We start from the raw sequence: 21082 nt of genomic DNA, 5'->3' as shown, positions 1-21082 counted from the left end.
GTATCAGCAAGTCTTACTTGCTGAGAGTGAGATGGAGATCGAGAAAATTCTTCAAGAGGTAGGTGGAGGGATCTAGTTGAAGGCTCTCCTGTTGAGCTTTGAAGTTACAGTCAGTGTTTATAGTCCAGGCAAATAGTATCTACTGTGACATTTGGAGAACCGAAAAGTAGAGTGGGATTTAGTGGTTACTGAGTGTGCCTTGGGTAGGACAGGTCCTTTTATGGTTGCAGCTTTCTGCACTTGAGTACTTATTTCTGCTTTACTGGCAAATGCCACTCTCATTTTAAGCTATCACAATGACTAAACATTATCCCTTTCATTCTGATTCTCTGTTTAATTTTTTCATATGTTGGAATTGAACATAGAATATAAAAAGAATTTTTATGAATTCGAAACTGAAATGTTTGGCCCACTGTAGATTTGGTTTTGTTGGAAAGAATCAACCTAGTATTTTGAAATGATTTTTTTTTTTTTTGGCTTCCATATGATAACCTACTCTACACAGGCAGTATTGTATACTGGTTAAGCACAAGGATTCTGAGCTAGAGGCTACTCTAGTTGAATCCTGGCTCTGATCTTAGATAAGTTAGTTATTCTCCATGCCTCAGTTCTTCATCTATAAAATGGGGATAATACCTCCCAGGGTCATTTTAAGGGTTAAATAGGTTAATACATGAATTAGAACAATGCCTGGTACACACAAAGTGCTATTTACGTATTAGCTGTTAATACATTCCAAGCATTGATCTAGGCCTTTTGTCAATTTATAAGTAAACCAAGGCTCAGAGAGGTTTAAAAACCTACTTAATTAAGATAATCTATCTAATAAGCTGCTAAGATGGGAGTTAAATCTTCTCTGACTAAACTTGGCTTTTCTGTCTGTTAAACCTGGCTCTTAACCCCTCTGCTGGATTTCTGAGGTATGGCAAATCACTTAACTATAAGTAGGTTGTAGGTTTTATATTCATCTACTCATCTGTCCATGGGTCTTACACTTTCTAATTTAGATATTTCATTATGTTCTCATTCTGTTAATAAAATTCATTTCCTTGAAATGTCTATCTCTTAAGAATTATAAAATATACAGCATAAAAATAAAACGTCTTAAAATAGTGTTACTCAAATAATTAGATAAGTACTTTAAAAATCCATGCTAACTACTAAATTGTGAAAATAATAAAGTGTTATTTCATGTGATACTCGATAATGGCAATCAGTATTTCCACACACTTGTAAGTTTTGTGTAAATGTAGGTAGTTATTATCAGGCATTTTGAGTTTACTATTTTAAAACAATCATTACATTAATATTCTAACCATTTGTACATCTTAATTACCAGGATGAAATTCTATCAAATTGTTACAACTTGTGGAAAGCTTCCCAGTCTGTACCCTGGGTTAAGATAAAGAGAATTAAGGCCCAAGAAATGAGATAGGCTCACTTAGCAACAGTGACAGGTGAGGTTGATGAGAATTAACAGCTTCTGACTGTAGCAGATTGGTGACATAATAGGCTCTGCTTATGGTAAGGAAGCACTGATTAGACGACTGAGTGAAATGGTACTTGCTTATTTATTTTATAAAATTACTGGAGATGGCTGGGCGAGGTGACTCATGCCTGTAATCCCAACACTTTGAGAGACTGAGGCGCGGATGGCAGGTTAGGAGTTCCAGATCAGCCTAGCCAATGTGGCGAAACCCCGTCTCTACTAAAAATACAAAAATTAGCTGGGCGTGGTGGTGCACACCTGTAGTCCCAGCTACTCTATTCACGAGGCTGAGGTAGAATTGCTTGAACCCGGGAGGTGGAGGTTGCAGTGAGCCGAGATTGCGCCACCGCACTCCAGCCTGGGCAACAGAGTTGAGACTCCATCTCAAAAATAAATAAAAATAAGTAAATAAGTAAATACAATTATTGGAGAGATCTGTTAATTGATAATAGTAATCCTAGAATTTGTAGAATTTGTGTTACAGACTTTTGATATTGTACTGAAAATTCAAAATCACATTTTATAGCATTGTCAACTTTATAATTTCTTATGGAGAAACCTGTTCAGTGGAAAGGAAAGTAACAAAAGCAAAACCAAACACCCCGCAACTCCAGCAAAACCATTCTAAACAATTGGTACCTCATCTTCTTCAAAGTGGTTGCAATTTGGTGGTGGTGGGGGGAGGGGGTTGGTATTTGATATAACTCTAAATTGGAAATTGTCCAACCATTCAGATTGCTTAAAAAAAAAAAAGGCCGGGCGCGGTGGCTCAAGCCTGTAATCCCAGCACTTTGGGAGGCCGAGACGGGCGGATCACGAGGTCAGGAGATCGAGACCATCCTGGCTAACACGGTGAAACCCCGTCTCTACTAAAAACTACAAAAAACTAGCCGGGCGTGGTAACGGGCACCTGTAGTCCCAGCTACTCGGGAGGCTGAGGCAGGAGAATGGCGTGAACCCGGGAGGCGGAGCTTGCAGTGAGCCGAGATTGCGCCACTGCACTCCAGCCTGGGCGACAGAGCGAGACTCCGTCTCAAAAAAAAAAAAAAAAAAAAAGATTAAAAAATGTAAAAATTTATGTTTTGTCTTTTGGCAAGGTAAAGAATTTTATCAAGATGAAGTAGCCATTGTTAAATTTTATTTAAAGTGTCAGCTAGGATATACTCAAGATTGAAACAATTGGCAATGGAGGAAAAGATGGCTCAGGATATGTGGCAATGTGACATTAAAGATTACATCAGATAGAGTGTGTCTCAATAATGACCATATGTCCTTTCCAGCTGATGTCTATTTTAGGACTTGGATAAATGAGTTGGAGGTCTTAGATATGCTATAAAGGATTGTTCTTGCATCGCCTTTATTAGGTTTGTTTTCCAATTAGTCAAATGTATTTCAAATGGACAAATGGATAAAATGTGCATATGTACTATCAAATGAATGGATGTAATGACAAAATTGTGACAAACATTGGGACGCTGATTCCTTTCAGGTTATGCGGCTTCATGTTGAGTACTAGGCTTCATTGAGTACTAGGAAGAAATATGAATATCTTGTGTCCTTTTCACTTACAGGAATAAAATAATTTATTTTTTCTCAAATAGAGTTTTAACCTAAAACCAAAATTTAGTTTTAACCTAATAATTAATACAGGAGTGAAATGGGAGTAAATAACAGTTATTTTCTGAGAGACATTTCTAAGGAAGACTTTAAAAGACCAGGCAAAGGAGGGCAGAGCCCAGCCGTTGCCGCTTGAGAGAGATAAGCAGAAGTGTGGGTGTGCTTAATGTCACATGGCAGGAGGCTTCCCCAGAACGGTTCGTCAGTCCAGGGAGCTGTTTCATTTTCTGGCTGATAGAGTTGTACTTGGAAAATACTCAGTTTCCTGCTTACTGCTTCATTATGGATTATACAGGTAAAATGAAATGTTAAATATTTTTCAGTTATGTAGAATTTAATATTTTGAATTTATATTTTAAAAATTACATTGATTGTGTGAGTACTTTAAAAAATATTGTGCATCAGTTTATTCCTGAGTATTGTATGAATTTGTTTTATCCAAATGGTGATTAATTTAGGATAAGAGCTTAAGGGAATTTCTGAGATATACCTTTGTTGTTTCTTCCATTTCAGTTGGATCATACTTAAATGGACTTAAAATAAACTCCAACCCATAATTAACCCACATTTCTTAGACCAGAGGATTTAAAGTACAAACATCTGAGTTCAGATTATTTCACACAGGGAAATATGTACACAGTGTACAGAGCTTCTGTTATTGTGGTGGTGGTTTTGTGCTTGTGTATGGCTCTATTAGATGGTGTTAATGTAATGAAGTGAACTGGAGGATTTCAGTTTTTCTCCTAAATTTTCTGAGTATAAATGTGCCCAGATTTTTCTGACCTTTTCTGACCTTTCTAACCTTTTCCTTTTTAAAATTGCATAGCCTTGTTTCTCAATTTCTAGTTTCACTGAATGGTAAATTGGTACATGTTTAGAAATAAGGTTAGATTAACCATAGGTAGTGGTTGCTTGATGAGTAAGTGGGCGATTCCCTTACATCTGGTAGGGTAAAAGTGTGGGTGGGAGGTGAAGCAGTGATCAGGTAAGGACATGAGTCTTTGCCCAAAATTTGTGTAACGAATTAAGAATTATATTACCCTAAATTTGAACTTTTGGGTAATGGTGACATTGTTTGCTGACAGATTGCTTTTAAACTAAAGAACGAAGAATTGGAAGATTTGTTTTCTAGGGCAGAGAGAGGCCACTTTTCATACCCAGTGTAATACAAATTCCCGTTTGCATCCAGATTGAACTGTACATACACAGTATCTATAAATTATTCCTGTAGGTGGATCTTTGGCAAGACAGTTAATTACAGTGTGCAAATAAAAGTTTTGTGAAATCGATCACTTAAAATATAGCTTTTAGGAGCTTGCTATTTAAAGGACTTTGTGGTAGATACTTTTTGAAGATAAAACATTTTAAAGCAATTAATTGCCCCCAAAAGATTTGTTTTATAAATCTTTAGTATTCTATTTTAGGGCTTCTTTAAAGCAAGTATACCTGTATCTGTGTCTTGTGTGTGCATTTTGATTTTCTTTTCCTCGTTAGATTAGCATGCTAGAATTTGTGTTCCAGGGCTCTGAAGTAAAATGCACCTACCTTTTTAGAAGGTTCACTTTATGTGTGGTGCTACATTGAAGCAGGAAGGAACACATTTTAGCCATATGCAAAGAAATCAAATTTGTAAAATCCTACCACAGAGCTTTACTATGAGTATGCTTTTAGTTATAAATTTGTTCCTCTTCCCACAAAGAACACCATTATTGATGAATTCTTTCATTTTCTATAGTTTGTATATTGCCATTAAAACATTTCTTTGTTGTTCTTAAGTAATACTCTGTATGTGTATAATTGATAGTTTAAGACGTACAGCTTTAACATTCTAAATAGACATCAAGAGAATACTAAGAAACTAAGAACTTTAGTGTGAACAAAGAAGGTGGCTTTAAAGAAATTCACAGATATGACACTTTCAAATTTAGTTGTGTGTACTGTAGAGAAAAAATTATGGTTTGACTTCTCACCACATTAATAAATACATTAATTAAATTACCTGTCTGATGTGGTGGGAAGCTCTTTTGAATATTGTCTTTCATGGTGATTTTTATAAACATTTACACATTTATTGCAAAGATAGCTATATTTAGTCTATTAAACTTTGAAGAGAACAACTCATGTTTTCAGTTCATGGCAGAGGGATTTTTTTTTTTGTATTAGAAAAGAGAATTTATTTTGCTTTCAGCACAATCACTGTTGTACTAACGGCATCATCATAACACTGAAGGGGATATCTTTCAAAACTGATATTTGATGATTCAAGAATAGATTTATTATAAAAAATTTTAAGGGGCCCAAAAACACTTCTATTCAAGGCCTTTGCATGAAACACTCTTCCTTCCATGTGGTTTTCATGCTAACCATATGGTTTTTTCAGGTCTTGTTGAAATGTCACCTTTCTAGAGTGGCCTTTCCTAACAGGCCACCTAAAATAACCTTCTCATTCAATTACTCCTTATCCTGTAATTCCTTTTTATCTTTGTTCATCACACATACTATCACTTGACATGTCATGTGTTTGTTTCTCTGTCTCACTCACTAAGATATAAGCTTCATAGGGGAGGGACTTTGTTCATGGCTGATGCCTAGAGTGTAGAACAGTAAGCTCCCAGAAAACAGTTGTTGAGTGAATGCATGATAGGCTTTCCTTTAAAAGTGACTATTGACTGACTTTAAGATTTTTGCTATAATTGTTCTTTGTCAGTAGCATTCTCATTTAATGATTATTATTTTGACCACTAAACTATTTTGAATGTTATCCTTCCTTTCATTGCTAACTTTTTCTAGAAATTAACAGCACTGTCTTTACTGTGAAAGAAGGACAAGGTTGCAGGCAGGGATATTCAGACAGAGTGGATAAGCCAAAGATCACTTTGGGTTTGGATTGTATTATATGACTTTTTTTTTTGGAGAGGGAGGGATAGTGAGGGACATCAGATCAGTTTTATTCATCCTTCATTTTTCTTCGTTACGTTTTCTTTAGGCAACACATTTAACTTTGTGTTCCTTCTCTGAGGTGACTAGAGAAGAGAACTGGAATGAACTAAACTTTTGGAATCATTTTGGTCAAAGATGGATCTTCAGCAATGTGGATCCAAACCTTCTAAAGTGTTTAGAAACGCCTCAGGCCTCCACGTAACAGAAATCTTCATAGGAGTCAGAGGGTGTGATTTGTGTCCGGTTTTCCTGGCAAGTGAGATGCCTAATGTTTTTAGCATACTGATCCTGTTACAGTTGTCTAAAAAGTAGACTTAAAACAATCACAGCCTTTAACTCTTAGAAGCCTGTGCCAAGAAGTAAATATAGGCCCTCAGAAAAATGCATTTTTTTTTTTTTTTTTTTTTTTTGAGGCGGAGTCTGGCTCTCTTGCCCAGGCTGGAGTGCAGTGGCCGGATCTCAGCTCAGTGCAAGCTCTGCCTCCTGGGTTCACGTCATTCTCCTGCCTCAGCCTCCTGAGTAGCTGGGACTACAGGCGCCCACCACCTCGCCCGGCTAGTTTTTTGTATTTTTTAGTAGAGACGGGGTTTCACCGTGTTAGCCAGGATGGTCTCGATCTCCTGACCTCGTGATCCGCCCGTCTTGGCCTCCCAAAGTGCTGGGATTACAGGCTTGAGCCACCGCGCCCGGCCTGAAAAATGCATTTTCATACACATATATATACACCCTCCCATGTATGAACCAACAAAAGGAGCAACATAAATGAGTCGGCAAAGCAGTTATTAAATGTAGACCATGGCCTCTGGTTGAAAATATCTCTAACCCAGGTGCCATTTTCTCATTCTCTTTTCCCTCTTGCTGTTCTGATGGCCACATCCATCTACTATTTGAGTACCTATTTATATGACAACATCTCATATGCAATTTAAAATTGACCTTATGTAAGACATCTGTCTTTAAGGTTCCACCCTTTTGAACTGTATTATCCTTTCCCACTTCCTACAGTTACATTTCAGCACCATTATTGATATTCCGTCTTGGTTGTTGACATGACTATTTTTGAAGGTATACATTTTTATTAATTCCTGCAATTTTCTGTGATTTTTTTTTTTTTCCTTCTCTGATGACCTTTTGCTTTTAAGGATTTTTTTTTCCTTCACATTTTGAGTTGGTTTCTGTTTTCCCTTCATTTCAATTAAATCCTTAAATATAATTTTGCCGATTATTTATTCATTGTTCAAGAGGCATTATCGTAGTGCGGTTAAGAGCATTGGATCCAGACTCCTGAGTTTGAAGCCCAGTATATCATTCACTACCTGTGTGACCTCGACAAAGTATTCAACCATTTGTCAAATGTGGATAAAAGTGGTATCTACCTTGTAGGGTTATTATGAAGATTATACATGTAAAGGACCCAGGATAGTGCCTGGCACATAGTAAACACTCAGTAATAGCTAATTGTTATTCTTTCCTGCGACAGATGATTTGTTCTTTATCTTATGTAGCATCATCAAATGTTCTTCTTAATGGCTCAGCATTTTTAGTAAGCTAAAGATCAAGTTACCTTGAATAAACTGTGGTACATTCATGCAATGGAATCTTATGCAGTCATTAAAAGGATGAGGTAGATCCTACATATACTGACCAGAAAAAGTACTAATGATATTTTTAGATGTTAAAGTAATATGTGGTTCCACTTTCATAGCAGAATATAATATTTAAAAACTGTATTGAGATGAAGACATGTCTTTGTGAACACAAGAAATTAATTAGAAAAGGTATATACCTTGGATGAATGGGTGGAGAGGAGACTTGAACTATTGAACTTTCTACTATATATGATTTTAAAAGTGTGGAATTGTGGGGTTACATATATATGTATATATATTTATTTTTTGTGCATTTCAGTATTTTAAAAACATAAGAAAACTTTTTTTTTTGGCTTGTGTTGGATAGCTAATGAAAGTTCATATGGTTCTGGTACTTCTTCTTTAAAAACAGATTTATAAGAATATGGTAAAGAAGGAAGACATTTTTTTGTTCCAGTGAGTCAAGAGATAAAATATTTTCAATTATTTCTTTGTGTGGGTAGATCAAAAAGAAATGTGTTGGTCACAAATGCTTACTCATACAGAGGTACACACAGGTGTGTGCACACAGCCTTAAAATGACTGAGTTGCTCTGGAAAATGACAGAAATTCATGTAAGCCACGATGAAGAAATAGGAAAAATACATGTATGTAAATATATTCCTAGAGCAACGTTTTTCACATTTGAATAATAGTTGCAAAATAGCTAGTAATGGAATTGCCTACATTTGAGTACTCGCTGTGTGCCAAGCAGTGTTCTAAGTACTTAAGATTACTATTTTACTGTTACATTTGTATGTATTTATGTGCCTAGAATATATGTGTAATAGTATACATATTTTCACATACTTGTGATTGAGTATACAATCCTTGATCTGTCAATCTACCATAAGCTTCGAGAAAATAACAATGAACTCTTCTGTAATTACTTATAAAGGCAGATAATTTTTCTCACTTCTGATATTCTTAATTCCCTTGAAAAGTTCTTTCTATATGCTGCGCAAAACCAAGAAGCCTGATATGCATGATGTCTTTGTGGTTAATTGCTATAAAGCCAATATTTAAATTTCTTTGAGTCCTCTTTTACTGCCTGGTATCTTGGGATGAAGAGCTGCGCAGGAGGGGAATATATACGTGGCTCTCGGTCTTGTGCATTTTGTGACAAAGGAATTCCCCTTTCAATCACGCTGCTCTCCTGGAGCCCCTGGAGCCTCTGGCTCAAGCGGCGCAGTCAGTCTGTGCAGTGTCCCTGACGTCATCCAGCGTATGCATAAGCCCTGCTATTGTCTTACTGCTACAGCAGGGCTGGGGATTGCAGTATCCGCTGTTGCTGCTGCTCCCAGTCCTGCCTCTGCTGCTACCTAGTCCAGCCTCACTGCATCCCAGAAGAGCCACGTCGGCCTTCATTTGCCTAGTGGATTTTCAAAAGCAGCTCTTCGGTTTTTGGTGCTGTTAAGAGACCTTGCATTTCAATCACACGGGAGAAAACTGAAGCTCGTAAGAGGAGAATCTGGCAGCTGGACACAGCTTGGACTGCATTGTCTGGCTTCATGACCCCTGCTGTGTAGCCGGCTCATCTCTTCACTCTCACATGTACACTCTCCTCGCTTTTCTTTCTTTTTTTCCCCCTTTTCTTTCTTCTAATTTTTAAAAAGCAGCCTCTGGAGCCAGCCATGTTTGGCACTGAATCTTCATGTAAGTAAATGGATCCCACTTCTCTGCTATTTAGAAATCTGCTTGCTGTCATGGTTTCATTGGCTTGGAGTTCATATCACTTCGCCTTAGGTCATTAACAACCTTTGTATTTTGGCTCTAATTACAAAGGACTTGGTCTCAGGGAAGGAACTCCCCTTAACTGGGTTATTCATCCTTAAGGCCAGGGAAGTCAATGTGTCAAAACCAGGCCTCTTAAGAGGGAGGTAGGAAGACCAGAATCTATACAGCCACCCTAGAATGTGTTAATTGATGGGATCAGGCCTGTCACTGATCTATTGTTGCAGGCTCCATAATGGTGCTTAAACCTTAAAATAGATACTGGGAGGATCTGAGATGATAGTGTTTATTAGAAAGGAAAGAAAGGCTTACATTTTTCATCTAAAGAGATAAATAGTATCATTATATACTCTTCTTCCATAGTTTTACAAAAACATATAGACATATGTAGATTCAAAATGAATAAGAAATAGCTTTATTTTTAAGGATGGATTTTTTTTTCCCCCCACAGTGGCTTCAATTTTGATATGCTGGCTAGCATCACAGCCCAGCAGGATCATATCTTTTTAAAAACTTATACAATGAAATTGCTTTTGTGCAGAGAAGGCCCTGCACAGTGGGCTAGGCAGGACAGCAGTTGTAGATGGCTACAATTGATACTTTAAAAATTACAACCAACCTATGTGAGGAATATTTAATGTTGGGCATAGAAATATAACATCAATGCAGTTGTACAGGCTCTGCAGAATATTTTGTCATAGTCTATTAGCAAAGATGACAGTTAAGAATTTCTAAAAGAGATAAGAATTTCTAAAGAGACTTTCAACCTGCTGGCTAGAGCATTAAATATTGGCAAGCCACTATCTTTGCCAGGGAGAAGGGGTTTAGGGCAGGAATTTAGGAAACCGATTTCTTATGAACTTGTAGTTTGACCTTTGTTTTCTGATCACAGGTGATCAGTGTGACTGTGTGCATAGCTGATTATTGCAGAATAGTAGCGTTTCAAGAGAGCTAATAGTCCTCAGTTCTTTTGTTTCTTAATTGGCTTTTTAAAAGGGTTACTTTTGTTTCACTGTAGAAGCTTCTCATCTCAGACTACCACATTGCCTAATCAAAGTCATGTTAGAATAATAGTGACATGTAATATCCCATTCAGCCTGTGATAGTATTATTCCCTAATAATTTAGGCATAATTTTTTAAATTCGCTTAATGGTACATTTACAATTGGTTATCTAAGAAATAGAAATAGATCACAAAGTGTCAAAGACCGTCTGGTTTCATTTCAGTCATGGAATTTTGTTTATGTGGGAGCCTAGGTATGGGCAGAAATATTTATATACTAAAGGAAAATTAGACCTGTTACTTGGTTTAGCCAAAAATGGAAGTTAAAACTCAGTGCAGAAGTCTTTGGTTCTTGGACTAGGGACTCTGACATTGCTCAGTGTTACCAAGCAGACACATAGCCTTTCCCCATCATCAAACCTGATCTTTGGTAATATCACCTATGTGCTGTATGGTATGTGTGAAAACTGCTGGTTGCTTGTGGTCTCCATAGCTACCAGATTACTGAAGAGAATAAAATATCGTTCAGAAGACAGAATACTATCATGCAGGTTTTGAGCATTTTTTGTCTTTTGTGAGTGTTAAGCTCTGTTTCTTGCTTATAACTTGAGGACCATAGTTAGATTCATACTGTCAGTGGATATTGTGTTGAAAATGAATTGCCTTCTTTGGCACGTGTATACCTATGTAACAAACCTGCACGTTCTGCACATGTAGAACTTAAAGTATAATAATAATAAAAAAAAGAAGATACCCTAAGTCTGCATTCAGTGTTAGGACAAGTGTATTTTCTTTGTGTTCTGAGACATAGCTTTCTAGGCCTTTGATTTCAACCTCTTGGAGGCTGTTTTTTAGGTTTGAAACTTTATTTAGCATATTCAGGAAAATAGTCACATTTGAAATTCCAACTAGTTCAAAAGGAATCTCCCAAACCATCTAGGGTATTCTTACTAAATTATCATAAGAAATTCTTGTTTAACTATCTATTCTGTATACAGTGCTGTGGTAGATCCTGGAAAGAGTTAATTTTTTTCTAACTTATTCTGATTTTCATGATTCTTATCCTTGATTATGGTTGCAGTGCCTTACTTATATAGGATGCTTTTACTATTTAAATTGAGGTATGATTTACATGCAGTAAAATGCTTAAGTCTAAGTGTGCAGCTCAGTGAATTTTTGCCCATGTTTATACCCGTAGAATGCTACTCAGATCAAAATACAGAACATTTCCATTTCCCCTAGAAGTTCTCTTGTGGCCTTTCCCAGTCAATGTTATTTCCCCTTTTCATGAAAAGGTAACCACTATTCTGACTTCTGATGCCATAGATTCATGTTGTAAGTGCCTCTTTTAAACTTTCTTTATCTCCCCCTTGCTCTTTGCCTATAAGAGAAGGAAATGTCTTCATTTTCAAATATTGTATTGATTAAGTTGATTTTATGTTTCAGATCTTTGAGTTCAGGAATTTGCAGTAGCCTGAATGTCACATTATAACATGTTCTGTCTTACTGAAATAATGTTGTTTTAAATACTTGCACCCTCCCTAACCAAAAAAACAGACACACAAAAAAGCCTTTAAAAATACCAAAAAATTTATGTCGAAGAGTAAACCCTAGTTCTTCAAAGTTAAAGACTTACACAACTATGGCAATAGAATTAATAAATGCTGTTTTATGACTGACACTGCTTTAGTCAATATCTCCAAAGATACTAGTCTCATCTCTTTGACTTAGTGAATCTGAATCTCCCACGGTTGTGTAGATTGGTCACAGTCAATCTATTCTGGGCTCACTTTGAAATGGGTGTTCTATAGTATGTGTAGACTGATCATCACAAAGCAGGAAGTATAGCTTCTATAACTCCGTTTATTACCATCTTGATGTATTTCACTGAGCTTTTCCTTTACTAAAATTTCCCATGTCTAACAATGGGAATAGTATGTCTGTTCTTTAACTGCTTTGAAGAAATACAATTTTAGTTTCTGTGGTCAGAATAATTTCGGTGTAAGAAGAAAGTACTATCAAGTTTTGTTGAGGAGGGTGATAATTAAAATGCATATTTAGGGTTCTTAATTTGATTTAATTTTATACATACATATATATATATATATAGTGTGTGTGTGTGTGTGTGTGTGTGACGAAGTCTCACTCTGTTGCTTTGTTGCCCAGGCTGGAGTGCAGTGGCACATTCTTGGCTCACTGCAACCTCCACCTCCTGGGTTCAAGCGATTCTCCTGCCTCAGCCTCCTGAGTAGCTGGGACTACAGGCATGTGCCACCACGCCCGGCTAATTTTTGTATTTTTGTTTAGTAGAGATGCGGTTTCACCATGTTGGCCAGGCTGGTCCCGAACCCTCGACCGCAGTGATCCGCCCACCTCAGCCTCCCAAAGTGCTGGGATTATAGGCGTGAGCCACTGCACCTGGCCGATTTAATGATATATTTTAAAATAAATTGATTATTTTCTCTTAAAATTTTATAAAAGGAGAAAATATTTTTAGGGAGAGAGGGAGAAAAAGTGTCATCCTTTCTTTTTGTGGAGTAAATGGTTTTGAGGAAAACTGATTTTGCACTGCTGACATTTGGTTACATCCTCCTTGATAAAGCCAGTTATTCTTCAAAGAGTGGATACTTTAAGTATAATGAATTATTTAATTAGCATTTATTGGGCTCAGCCCTCCTCTTGTCTCCCCTCCCATGTTTTGCTTTTTCAGTTCTCAAGGGTACCACTTAAGATGTACTGTGGTGGGAATTGTGCCCTAGTCTAACACATTAATGTGTCTTCCAAAGCACCTACCTTATTAGTCCAGTGAAGAGAGCAACACCTTACCTGCTGAGAAACAGAGTGTCCCTGGAGCAAATAGCATTATTTTATACTCTTCCAAAATTTTTTGTACCGTTATAATAATTAAAAAGACCATCTGTGGATGGAGAAAATAAATCACCAAAGAACCAACAAAGCTTTAATAGGATCCCCCCACCTGAGCTTAGTGGAGATGAGAAACTAGTGGATGGGTGTGTCAGGGGGTCAGGAGTCCTTTTTAGCTCTGGTGTGGCTGGTCCACACATATTCCCTGCCATTCCTTGGATATCTACATCACCTGGGGTAGGCAGCCAGATGTTGGAAAGGATTTGGGATATAGTTTGATACCCCATGTGATTTGTCTTTGATGGGCACCAAAAGTTCAGTTGTTGCTTTTTGTTTTCATTACTGATGAGTGCATTAAGTTGAAAATGACAGCTTCTCAGTTTTAACAGGGAGTGTGGTACCATGTTACCGAGAACTAGATAATTTTCTCAAATTTTGAGCCATTGTGTGAGAGGTAGTCAAATGAATAATACTCTAGCAATATTAAATCACCAAGATACTGTAGTTAAACAGACATCTCTTTGATAAAGAAACAAGTGAGTTGTACTCTTTTATGTGCATCTCAGGCCATTCTTGGTAACTGGTCACATGTGAGATTAAACTTGGGCCTATTGTTTTGGTGTGTAATTTCTGTGAATTGGCTGAGATTTGAATAGTAACTATGGTCATTCAAAAATGGCTGTTCACATCTGGACCATTTCTCAAAATAAGCATCTAATTATTATTAAATCATTATGTCAGAGACTGCTGTTTTTGCTGTTAGTATGTTTGGCATTTTAGTAGTCTATTTGGTTTTCCTTTTTATTATTTATCATATGAAACTAGGTAATTTAGGAACATGAACCCTTTTCCTTTCCCACAACATGAATCTGGTTATTAGATTTAGCTACATTGGATTTTAGATGCTTTCATCTTAAAACAAAAATAGAAATACTTAAGTATATGCACAAAAACCTACCTCTAAGTCTGCACTTAGAGCATTGAATGTAAAAGAAAAAATATTGCATGACATTAGATAAGTAGAAAACCACAGACTGCTGAAGTCACAAACATGGAAAAATAATTATAGATTTTAGGCATTATATTGGAACATAGTCATACAGGAGCTTGAAAAACTAAAGCTCATATAACGTATTTGACTCATCTTACTGTATCATTTTTTTCTTTTTTTCTGAGAACACACATTCTGATGTGAAATTTCCTTTTGAGTTCCTTGGCTGTTAGTAGTTGACGTTGTATTTTTAGTATCAAGATAATATTTTAAAGTAAATAAGGAAATTTTTTTTTCTTCTGGGTATTTATATACTTTACCAGTACAGAAATGGAATAAAAATATGCAATGGTTATTTTTAAATCCTCAGATTTCTTATTTTCACTTCAGTATTGGTCTATTTGTTAGTCTGTAGTTTGTTCAGAAAAAAATTACATGTGAGTCTTCGGTGATTTGTTGTTTTCATTGTCACAATGGACCAGATTCATATCCTGTATAAACTGTGGGGAGTCTATGGGGAAAATTACCATATATGGAAACTTTCCCCATAGTATCCCCATGGAGTTACACAGGATGTGAATAGTATTCATTGTTGTTATGGATTCTGAGCTGGAAAAGTCACTGATCATGTGTATTTTTTTAAACATTAATAATAGTCACTGCATTAATTTATGTTCATATACTGTTAAATTTTCAATATGAGACTATATGGACACTATAAATTGAATAGTCATTTATAGACTATTAATTGTATAGTCATTTTTTTGTTCCTTTTTTGAAGAGTATTGATATCCTTCCATTTTTTCCTAGTCAGTATAAAGCACAAGTTAACACACTTAATGTTTTTAACAAGAAAATGCACAAATGCTATATTATTTAAAAGGTCCCATTTACCATGCTAGAATAGTAAATAGTAAGATTTTCAATGTATTTTATTTGTATTAGTAATTAATTCAGATACTTATGAACAAAAAAACAAATATGCAATTTAATGCATATTTAGAAATGGCAGCAACCACATGCCAGATGCAGCAACTAATTGCAGAGACTCTGACTTTCACTTGCCTGGATTCATACCATGGCTCTACCATGTGCTACCAGCGTTTAACCATGTACTGTCTAAGCTTACAGTGTGACTTATCCAATGAACTCTCTGTTTTAGGGGAATTGGCCTTTGGGGTCCTGGATATCTGCCAGGGTAGGGCTTATCAAGGGGCATTTGTGGAGAGAGAGTTCAGCAGTGGAAAATACTGACTGAAGAGAGATGTCACTTCTTTTTTTTTTTTTTTTTGAGACGAAGTCTCGCTGTCTCCCAGGCTGGAGTGCAGTGGCCGGATCTCAGCTCACTGCAAGCTTCGCCTCCCGGGTTTAGGCCATTCTCCTGCCTCAGCCTCCCGAGTAGCTGGGACTGCAGGCGCCCGCCACCTCGCCTGGCTAGTTTTTTGTATTTTTTTTTTTTTTTTTTAGTAGAGATGGGGTTTCATTGTGTTAGTCAGGATGGTCTCGATCTCCTGACCTCGTGATCTGCCCGTCTCGGCCTCCCAAAGTGCTGGGATTACAGGTTTGAGCCACCGCGCCCGGCCACTATGTCACTTCTTAAGGCTGGGTGAAGACTGGAAGTTCCATCATGGGAATATTTTAAGGGATCCAATAGGAGGTTTGAGGGGAGGAGACTGTATGAAACTGATGAAATGAAATGCGTCAGGGTTGGCAAATGCCAGATGCCCAGTGGCAAGCATCATTGATTGGTCATAGCTCTCTTGCAGGATTAGCTTCAGCCACTAAAGGTTAGAATGTTGTCCACTCAGAACACTTCATCAGTGCAAGTGTTTTCCATGTTAGTATGAGTAATAGACACATAAATATTTAAATAAACATACAAATATTTACCAAATTAAGAATCAAGGGCCGGGCATGGTGGCTCACGCCTGTAATCCCAGCACTTTGGGAGGCTAAGGCAGGCAGATCACAAGGTCAGGAGTTTGAGGCCAGCCTGGCCAACATGGTGAAACCCTGTCTCTACTGAAAATACAAAAATTAGCTGGACATGGTGGCGCACGCCTGTAGTCCCAGCTACTCAGGAGGCTGAGGAAGGAGAATTGCTTGAACTCGGGAGGCAGAGGTTGTGGTGAGCTGAGATCACGCCACTGCTCTCCAGCCTGGGCAACAGAGACTCCGTCTCAAAAAAATAATAATAATAAATAAAAAAGGTAAGAATCTTAAGTGTTCCAGAAATATCTCTTTAGATTTTGGGCTGGACATGGTGGCCCACGCCTGTAATCTCAGCACTTTGGGAGGCCGAGGCAGGAGGATTGCTTGAGCCCAGGAGTTGAAGACAAGCCTGGGTAACAAAGCGAGACCCTGTCTCTAAAATGAATGAATGATATAAAATAAACACACCAGTCTGTGTCACATTATGGTTCTCAGTAATGTCAATGTGTTAAAGATTCAGACCCACCACTGGGCTCTTCTGAATGAAATATTTATCAGTTGACGACAAATCCCCGGAGTGTAGCAGGGTACCTAGCATATATCAAGTGCTCATGTTCTTTAAAATTTGAATCTGCTGTGGATTAAGGTAATGTCATTGAAAATATGATGCGTGGGCTTGTAGGGTGTTAATATTCAGTTTAATAAAATTTTCCAGGCTAAGGAGTTTATCACACATAATGGGTACATGTCAGAAACATGCCAGTAATCAGCCCTTGTCATCCTTCAGAGCAGGAACAAATGACACAAACAGAATAATAGCTTATTACTAAGCCCAAATTTGTTAGTGAGTAAACTACCATATACTGATAATTTGCCGTACACTGATAAGTTGACTACGTCTAATCTAAGTTGGCTAACCATTCTTAAAGGTTAAGTAAAAATAATGAGTTACTCATAATCATCAGTTTATGTACAGCATGAAAATTGAGAATTGTTTGCTTGCAATACTGATATAATTTCAGGAACTAGAAAAATTATTTTACATTTTTTTTTGAGCATTTCACACTGTTAAGATTGAGGCTTTTTGGCATATTTTGGGCAGTAGCAAGCCCGACTGGAATGCATATAGATTAGAAAATCACAGTGACTCCACTGGAGTATTCTTTACTACCTCCTCTACCTCTGGCTTCTTCTAGAACACCTAGTTTTCAGGGGAAGGCTTTGGTAGGGTCTGGCCTGGTGATATACATGGATGGTGCAAGCCTGGACTTGTCTCAGAAGTCTGAATTTCTCATCTGAAACTTTCCTAGTCTTGTGTTGGTATAATGATGTTTCAGTTACCTATTGTTACACAACAAACTCCCTCAAAACATACTGGTTTAAAACAATTATGTATTATTATCTTTCACAGTTTTGTGGGTTAACTGGACTCCATTGGTGGTTCTCATGAAGGGTCTCATGCAGTTAGATTTCTGTCAGTGCTGTAGTCATCTAAAGGCTCACCTGAAGTGGATCTCTAGGATAGCTCTGGCATACGCTCTCAGTTGAGGTTAGCTGTTGGCTTAGGGCTCAGCTGCGGTTATGGGCAGGAATGCCTATACAGTTGACCCTGGAACAATTTAGGGGTTAGAGGCTCTGATCCCTGCACAGTTGAAAATCTACATGACGTTTTACCACTAAAAACGTAACTACTAATAGCCTACTCTTGACTGTAAATAATTATAACATGGATAATTAACACATATTTTGTATGTGAAATATATAGCTATAAATATATATGCTGCATGTATAAACATTCATGTATATTTCTTTATGTGGACATATGTTTTCATTTCTCTTAGGTAAATACCTAGGCATGTCATTGTTGAGAAACTGCCAGACCATTTTCCAAAGTGGTTATACCATTTTACATTCCCACTAGCAATGGATGGGAGTTCACTTGCTTCACATTCTTGCCAACATTTAGTATTGTCAGCCTTTTTAATTTTTGCTAATTTCGTGGGTGTGTAGTGGTATATTGTGATTTTAATTTGCATGTCTTTCATTCTTATCATATTGAACATTTTTTCACGTTCTTTTTGGCTGTTTGTGTATCTTCTTTGGTTAAGTGTCTATTCAAATCCCTTGCCTGTTTTAAAAATGAGGTTGTCTTCTTCTTATCGAGTTTTGAAGGTTCTTCATATATTTTGATACAAATCCTTTGTCAGGTGTATGTATTGACAATATTCTTACAGTCTGCAGCTTTCCTTTCTGTTTTCTTAATAATGTTAAGTTTTTAATTTTGAAGTCCAGTTTATCAATATCTTCTGTCCTATGTAAAAATATTTTGCCTATGTTATTGTCATGAATATTTTTCTCCTGTATTTTCTTCCAGGTGTTTTGTGTGTTTTGCTTCTTTGTGTGCTATGATCCATCTTTAGTACATTTTTGTTTGTAGTATGAGGTAATGATAAATGTTCTTTTTTTTTTTTTAGTGAAATAAATATTCACTTGTTCCAGCACCATTTCTTGAGAAGACTGTCATTTCTCCATTGAATTGGCAACTTTATCAGAAGTCAGTTCACCCTATATTTCTAGTCTCTTTTATCCTAGGGATCTGTATATTTATCCTTAGGCCAATACCATGATTGTGATACTGTATAGCTTTATGATCAGGTAGTGTAAGCCCTCCAAGTCTGTTCTTTTTCAAAATTCTTTTGGCTAGACTTGATCCTTTCATATCCTCATGCATTTTTAAATTTGCTTGTCAATTGCTACAAAAATACCTTGGATTTTGATTGGAGTATATTTAATCTATAAAGTAACTTGGGGAGATTTAACATTTTAACAATATTAAATTTTGCAATTCATGAACATGATATATTTGTCCTTTAATTTAGGTCTTTAATTTCTCTCTGCAATGGTGAAACTAGTTATGAAATTAAAAGAATAGTCAGGATATTTTTCATTGATAGAAGAACACTTACTTGGAATGGAGTAACTTATATTACCCACTGAATATATGATTCTAGGGAACATATAGTAAATGTAAAAGTGGTGGTATTAGTAAAGCATCATTAATTTGAAGGAATTATTTGCACTTGTAAAAATCTTAAATAACCTGGAAAGTGAGATTTCATTAAACAAATGTTGTCATGAAGAAGTGTTTTGATGGTATGTTTTAACAAATAGATTAGAATTGTTTATACATACAGGCAAAAAACAACCCCATTAAGAAGTGGGCAAAGGACGCAAACAGATACTTTTCAAAAGGAAACATACATGCACCCAACAAGCATACTAAAAAATGGCCAGCATCACTACTCGTTAGAGAAATGCAAATCAAAGCCACAGTGACATACTATCTCATACCAGTCAGAATGGCCATTATTAAAAAGTCAAAGAATAACAGATGCTGGTGAGGTTACAGAGAAAAAGGAACGCTTACATTGCTAATGGAAGTGTAAATTAGTTCAGCCATTGTGGAAAGCAGTGTGGCAACTCCTCGAAGAACCAAAAACAGAATCAGCATTCAACCCAGCAACCCCACTACTGGATATATACTCAAAGGAATACAAGTCGTTCTACCATAAAGACACATGTATGCGTATGTTCACTGCAGTACTATTCATAATATCAAAGACATGGAATCAACCTAAATGTGCATCAGAGGTAGACTGGATAAAGAAAATGTGGTAAATATACACCATGGAATACTATACAGCCATAAAAAAGAACAAGATCATGTCCTTTTCAGGATCATGGATGGAACTGGAGGCCATTATTCTTAGCAAACTAACACAGGAAAAGAAAACCAAATACTTCATGTTACCACTTTTAAGTGGGAGCTAAATAATGAGAACACATGAACAGAAAGAGGGTAATAACAAACACTGGGGCCTACTTGAAGAAGGAGGGTGGGAGAAGGGAGAGATTCAGGATTAAAAAAAAAAAAAAAACCGTTGGGTACTATGCTTAGTACCGAGGTGACAAAATAATCTGTACATCAAACCCGAGTCACGAGTTTACCTGTATAACAAAACTGCACATGTACCCCTGAACCTAAAATAAATGTGTGTGTGTGTGTTTGTGTGTGTATATATATATGTGTGTGTGTGTATATATATATATGTATTTTTTGGCAATGGAGTCTCGCTTTTTCACCCAGGCTGGAGTGCAGTGGTGTGATTTCGGCTCACTGCAACTTCTGCTTCCCAGGTTCAAGCAATTCTCCTGCCTTAGCCTCCTGAGTAGCTGGGATTACAGGCACATGCCACCATGTGTGGCTAATTTTTGTATTTTTAGTAGAGATGAGGTTTCGCCATGTTGACCAGGCTGGTCTCGAATTCCTGACCTCAAGTGATCTGCCCTCCTCGGCTTCCCAAAGTGCTGGGATTACACGAATGAGCCACCACGCCTGGCCTAGTTAAAATATTTTTAAAAATAAAAAAAGAATGGTTTTGTACTTAGAACATTTAAAAATTATGTTTTATGTAAATGCTATTTTTATGGCTCTTAGAACATTTGTTCTTCCTCTTGTTTGTCATATCTTGGGAAATCACTTTATTATATTTATATATGTTTTACTCCAGTTCTTGCTAAATATTCACATTTCTTTAATTAGAAAGGTCTGCATTTATGAATTTTTATACGAAAAAACAGGATCCCCCATTTTTATTAAGCTGGTTCTATAGTCCTGTTGGGTTATCGACCTTTTTGAGACTCTAATAAATCTATGGATCCTTATGATGAAGAGATCTGAAACCAAACCTTTCTCTAAAAATAGATTCAGGATGACATTTGTCACCTTTAAAAATTAAATTGAATTTAAATTTACTTTTTAAGAACTTTTTCTATTTGGCATTACTTGCAGTGATTTTCAAAGTCCTTAAACTTGATAGAGA

General features: G+C 36.7%; 1 protein-coding gene across 9 annotated transcripts in view; it reads left to right on the top strand.

Moving 5' to 3' along the window:
* The window catches only part of LOC105475562 (suppression of tumorigenicity 7), a 272359-nt gene that overhangs the window by 51518 nt on the left and 199759 nt on the right, over positions 1-21082 (top strand). For 2 of the 9 annotated variants that reach the window (XM_071094579.1, XM_011731020.3), the window contains exon 1: positions 3298-3401. The exons of 2 other annotated variants lie outside the window; for them this stretch is intronic. In XM_071094579.1, the coding sequence (XP_070950680.1) occupies positions 3389-3401 (13 nt within the window). In that variant the 5' untranslated portion in view covers positions 3298-3388. Of the gene's footprint in view, positions 1-3294; positions 3402-8014; positions 9331-21082 lie in introns of those variants that run through there. 5 more of the 9 variants (XM_011730994.3, XM_011730987.3, XM_011731009.3 and 2 more) reach the window with 5 other exon arrangements.

The sequence above is a fragment of the Macaca nemestrina genome, chromosome 4, assembly GCF_043159975.1.
Source record: "Macaca nemestrina isolate mMacNem1 chromosome 4, mMacNem.hap1, whole genome shotgun sequence".
In the NCBI taxonomy this organism is placed as follows: domain Eukaryota; kingdom Metazoa; phylum Chordata; class Mammalia; order Primates; family Cercopithecidae; genus Macaca; species Macaca nemestrina.
This window is presented reverse-complemented; position numbering and strand designations above follow the sequence as displayed.